At 35.2% G+C, this 5,205-nt stretch overlaps 1 protein-coding gene across 1 annotated transcript; it reads left to right on the forward strand.

The window, feature by feature from the left end:
* Nucleotides 1-197: 197 nt before the first annotated feature.
* LOC120153486 (sphingoid long-chain bases kinase 2, mitochondrial-like) lies at nucleotides 198-3,427 on the forward strand. Its single transcript, XM_039165432.1, has 12 exons — nucleotides 198-462; nucleotides 559-635; nucleotides 793-846; nucleotides 964-1,023; nucleotides 1,189-1,266; nucleotides 1,449-1,495; nucleotides 1,590-1,630; nucleotides 1,739-1,823; nucleotides 1,916-2,030; nucleotides 2,209-2,331; nucleotides 2,428-2,528; nucleotides 3,051-3,427. The coding sequence occupies exons 1-12, from the start codon at nucleotides 273-275 to the stop codon at nucleotides 3,178-3,180; spliced, it is 1,101 nt and encodes a 366-aa protein (XP_039021363.1). The 5' UTR covers nucleotides 198-272; the 3' UTR covers nucleotides 3,181-3,427.
* The last annotated feature ends 1,778 nt before the right edge of the window (nucleotides 3,428-5,205 follow it).

A 5,205-nucleotide genomic window follows, 5' to 3' on the forward strand; every position in this document is an offset into this window, starting at 1 on the left:
TCAGCTCGAGTAGTGATGAACGATGCACGATTGCAGTGATGAACGAAACCGAGGAGCGTGGGCTCTGTTTCATCCAACTACCGCGTCATCTTTGCTCATTTCGATTTGGATTCACTTGAAGGTTTTCAATTTAAGAAGTTGCAGTTGTGCATTAATTTGAATTTTTCAAAACCCTGAACCAAACGGGGAAACACCCGTGTTAAAAAGATTCCTTTTATATGCTTAAACCGTGAGAGGCCAATTAAAAATAGTCTTTTGCAACTGCAACCAATATGATTTGCTATTATAATCACTTACTGGCGCCCCTTGTTGGGGTACACTTCCCGATTGCTAAGCCTTCCGTATTGAGAGCCGAGAACCCCATGGCTTCTGATCTCTCCTCTGACAACTCCGTCTTCCGCGGCGTCTCCTCCTCTCCTCCCATTCGCCGCCGTGATCTAGTCTTCGTCGTCAATCCTCGAGGTTTTTCTTCTTTTTCCCACTTTTTTGTTTGTTTTCTGAGAAAATGTCTTGCTTCCCGAATTTATTATGCTTGTTTGAATGAGGGATTTGGAGCAGGTGCTAATGGGAGAACCGGTAAAGAGTGGAAGAAACTGCTTCCTTATCTTCAATCTCGCCTCGGTAGCGATTGTAACGTGAGTTTGATTTTTCATTTTTTTCGATTAATCATCGCTTAATTCGCTTGGTGTTAAATCCTTCCCCCCTTTTTTGACAGTCTTTTAACACTCAAATGAGAGTTCAAGCTGTGTTTTTTGGGTGAAATTTGCTGAAAATCTTTTTTATGTGTGGCAGATATGTGAATCTTTGACTTCTGGTCCTTCTCATGCGATTGACATTACTAGGGAGGTAGGAATAAGGGCCTCATTTACAATTATTTTCCCCAATCGGGACTATGAGATTGAGTGGGAGTTAACAGTCACTCTATATATATTTGTAAGTTATAAAAACTGGTAATGTTTGCAGGCTATAAGGGAGGGTGCTGATGCTGTCATTGCAGTTGGAGGTGATGGTACGCTTCATGAGGTGCATATTTTTCTTTTTCTATTTCACTTTAGTGTATATAATCAAATATGGTTCCAAGATCGCAATAATCCTGTAGCATCTTCTATATATCTCCCTATTATTTGCATGCTTCGTTTAGAAGAGCAGATGATAGACTGGTTAATCTTTTTTGGATGGGATAAGCAGGTTGTTAATGGATTCTTTTGGGATGGGAAACCGGTTGCTAATCAGAAAACAAAGGCTGTTCATTCAACAGCTCTTGGAGTAAGAATTCCCATTAACTTTTTTCTTCTTTTCCCTTTCTTTTTGTAAGGATCATTGCCAGGCTCTGATGATTGACAATCGTGAATTTATATGTTCTTGCTCATTTGTCTTTGCTTGCTTACCAGTAATCTTTTTGATATTTTTTTCCGAGGAACATATAACAATTTTGCCCTTTCTTGCAGCTCATTCCCTTGGGCACAGGGTCAGATTTTGCCCGAACATTGGGCTGGTTAGTTTGTGCTTATCCAGTGTAGATTCATTTGTTATAAGATTTTATGATATTATTCCTTTGTGTCAACTGTTTGTTGTTCTGTTTTTCTCAGGAAAAATGATCCCTGTGAAGCCATAGAACGGATTGCTAAAGGTATTTTAATGCCCTTTCTGGATCTATGTCTCCCTTGTTAATTTCTAGTAAATACAAGCAGTAGTTGGTTTTATTTTCCTAGGATTTCCTGATGCTGCTGTATCGTAGGGGTGAGATCACAAATTGACGTTGGTGTCATTAGCAGAGAAGGGGAAGGATCCCATTATTTCATAAATGTTGCTGATATCCATCTGTAAGGTTCACTCAGTCATTTTTTAGAATTAAGCCTTGAAAACATAAGCTCATTTCACTAGCCTCACTGCAGTCCTTTGTGGAATTTTACAGGAGTGCAAAGGCAGGTTATTATGCTTCAAGATACAAGAAATTTGGAAACTTGTGCTATGTTATTGGTGCTTTGCAAGCCTTTATGGGCCACCGCAACCAGGATCTTAGAATCAAGGTATACACTTGTACGGATCTGACATGTATTCCATTTCTTTCTTTTTTTCCTGAGGAAAATGTATTCCATTTCTAGGTCTTCTATGGGCTGATACATTAGGTATGCTGTAGACCTTATCATGCTTAATTTCACATGACAGTGTTTAGATTTTTTACCATAAAAGTAATTTCACATACAGGAAAATGAGGGTGAGTGGCAAACATGCTCTCAAGTGACAGCCCTCTGTGTTGGAAATGCAAAGTACTTTGGTGGTGGCATGAAAATTACACCAAATGCTGATCCTCGAAGTGGAAGTTTTGAGGTGAAATAGTTTTTCTGTTCATCTATGTGATTACTAGTATTTGTTAATTCTGAGGTGCAATGATAGTTTGTATAAAATTTGCCCTACACTTTGCAGGTTGTCATTCTTCAGGACTTCAAGTGGTATGACTTCCTTCTAAAACTGCACAAGCTATACAATGGGACACATTTGTCCGTGAAAAATGTGACCTCGAGAAAGTAAGCAGCATCTCTTTTCGGTTCTTGCAGCATTATTTTGGTATCCTTTCTGCATTCCCTCTCCCTTTCGCCGTTTTCTTTCCTGATATTGGTGTCTTCTTTTTTGAATGAGTTGTTCATAACCTTAAAGTATGAGATGGTTGCTAACATTCTTTTTTAAAGGTGGATTTGTTTTGCTTGTAAACTCTTCAATGCACCATTTTCCTCGGATGGTTTTCCACTCAAATATTTTAGAGCCTTGAAAATCTTGAATGCTATATCTTATTTGAGCCTTGAAAATCATGAATACTATATAAAGGTTTGGTGCTCCCTATAATAATGATAGGAGCGAAGAAACTGAAGGAATTGATGGTCCAAAAACCTTGTCCTCAAACTTTTGCAGGGCAGCCATCCATTATGTTCAAGGCAGTACTGTTATGTCATCTGTTGAGTTTTAATGGAGCTTGATGTCAATGGGTTTTTTTAGCCTAAAACTGTAAAAGAGATGGTATTGATAACTGATAGTGTTTTCTTTTGTTGCAGTGTTTATACAATCGAAGTAGATGACATTAGCGGCAGCGGCAGCATTTTCATTCAGTCTGATGGGGAACATTTAGGATTCCTTCCTAGGAAGTTATCTATTCTACCTGCTGCTATCGAGATGATTTGCTGAGTCGAACCCCAGAATAAACATCGGGTTTCTGATCCGATATCCGAAACTATGCATCTCCATGCATAAAGTTGAGTAAGACAAGCAATCGATCCCATCAAACTTAGAAGTAGGAAGATAGACAATGATGGAGATGAGTCATTAGTCGTACCCTTTCTAAACTATCAAATTATTGTGCTTCATGTTGAGTGAATTTTGAGAAAGCACCATCTTTCACCATTAGTCGGGACCTTTTTTTGACATTTATGTCGTAGGATTGGTTGTCTTCTTGCCAACGTCAACAAGCTTAGTGCATTACTTACCATTACGAATCACAACGTATCGGATATCTATATTTTTGAATTATTTAAATTTGGATAAGCATATTTATTTAAAAATCTGATATTATTTTTATTGTAAATTAAGTCATATTGTTCGAATTCGAATTAAATATGATTATATGAGTAAATTACATTATATATCCCCAAACTATAACTCTCATTTTAAATTAGTCCTTAAACTTTTAAATATTCTAATTTTATCCTCAAATTACAACTCTTATTTTAAATTAGTACTTAAACTTTTGAACATTCCATTTCCATCCATAAACCATGACCCTTGTTCTAAATTGGTCCATAAACTTTTGAATCTGCCAATTTCTTCCAAATATGTAATCAATTTCAACTATAGTTTAACCTAAATTTTGTTTTCTTCAAACATATAAGCGTATAACTTGTCCTAACGATTTTATTAACAAGGGATGTAATTAGTTTTTAATGTATAGTTTGAGATAAAACTAGAATAATAAAAACGTTTGGAGACCAATTTAGAATGAAGGTTATAGTTGGGGATGAAATTGAAATGTTTAAAAGTTTGAAGACTAATTTAAAATAAGGGTCATATTTTGGACATGTGATGTAATAAACTCTTATTATACCTTTTTTTTATATTAAAGGGTAAATATGGGACTAATTTTATTAACAATGAACAATCATACCTCTAACATATGCAGTGCTCGAAATCAAGACCTCAAGGGATAATAATAAGTCTCTTAACCAAAAATGGTCCTTGACTATAGGATACTACTTTGTTGAGTCTCCCAATTATTAAAAGTTACAAAATGATCCTTGACTATATACAATTGCTTTGTTGAGCCCCTCAACTATTAAAAGTTACAAAATTATCACATGATTATTCATTATGTTCCAAGCTTGTTCTTTTTTGTTAAAAAATTAACGGCAATATTAGTTGGACGTTAACATACTGATTGAGATATGATAAAATATGATTTTATAATCTCAAACGACTATCATATCTCGGTTACCATGTTAACGTCCAACTCAGACGACCGTTAATTTTTTTTACAAAATATGACGAGTTTGAAATATAATGAATAATCGAGTGATCATTTTGTAACTTTTAATAGTCGACGGGCTCGACAAAATAACTCTCTATAGTCAGGGGATCATTTTATAATCTTTAATAGTGGGTGACTCACAAAACAATATCTTATAGTTATGAGACCATTTGTATAGTTTACCCAAAGTGATTTGGGTTTAAAATTTTAAATCATGTCAAATAATCGAAACATATTTTCACATTTATTTGTAAAATTATATTTATATTAATAATATGGATTCAAATAACAAATATTTAAATCATTTATCTATAATGGGTTCCATGATTTTGTGCCAGCTACTGACCCAACCTGTAACGGGTTCCTTCTATGATATCAATGGTCTAAATTGTTTAAGAAGATTTACAATAGGACAGGCAATTTCTTAGAAACGCGCGTGCAACAACTCTTAGAAAAACTGGAAGGAAAATAGAGGGAAATTTTAATTAAATAAATAAATAAATAAATAGAGTGGAATCAAAGGTGGAATCTTCAAGGAAGACTCACAGCTTTTCTTGTTCAAAAGGTTCACACTCAGCTTTGAAAAAACAAAAAAGTAAAATTACTTTTAAGCCTACTTACGCGCTCTCCCAAATTATACCCTTTATTTCTTCTCTCCTCTTATTAACAGTAACACTCCTGCAACAGATCTT

This window comes from Hibiscus syriacus, unplaced genomic scaffold (assembly GCF_006381635.1).
Source record: "Hibiscus syriacus cultivar Baekdansim isolate YM2019G1 unplaced genomic scaffold, ASM638163v2 tig00111100_pilon, whole genome shotgun sequence".
NCBI lineage: Eukaryota > Viridiplantae > Streptophyta > Magnoliopsida > Malvales > Malvaceae > Hibiscus > Hibiscus syriacus.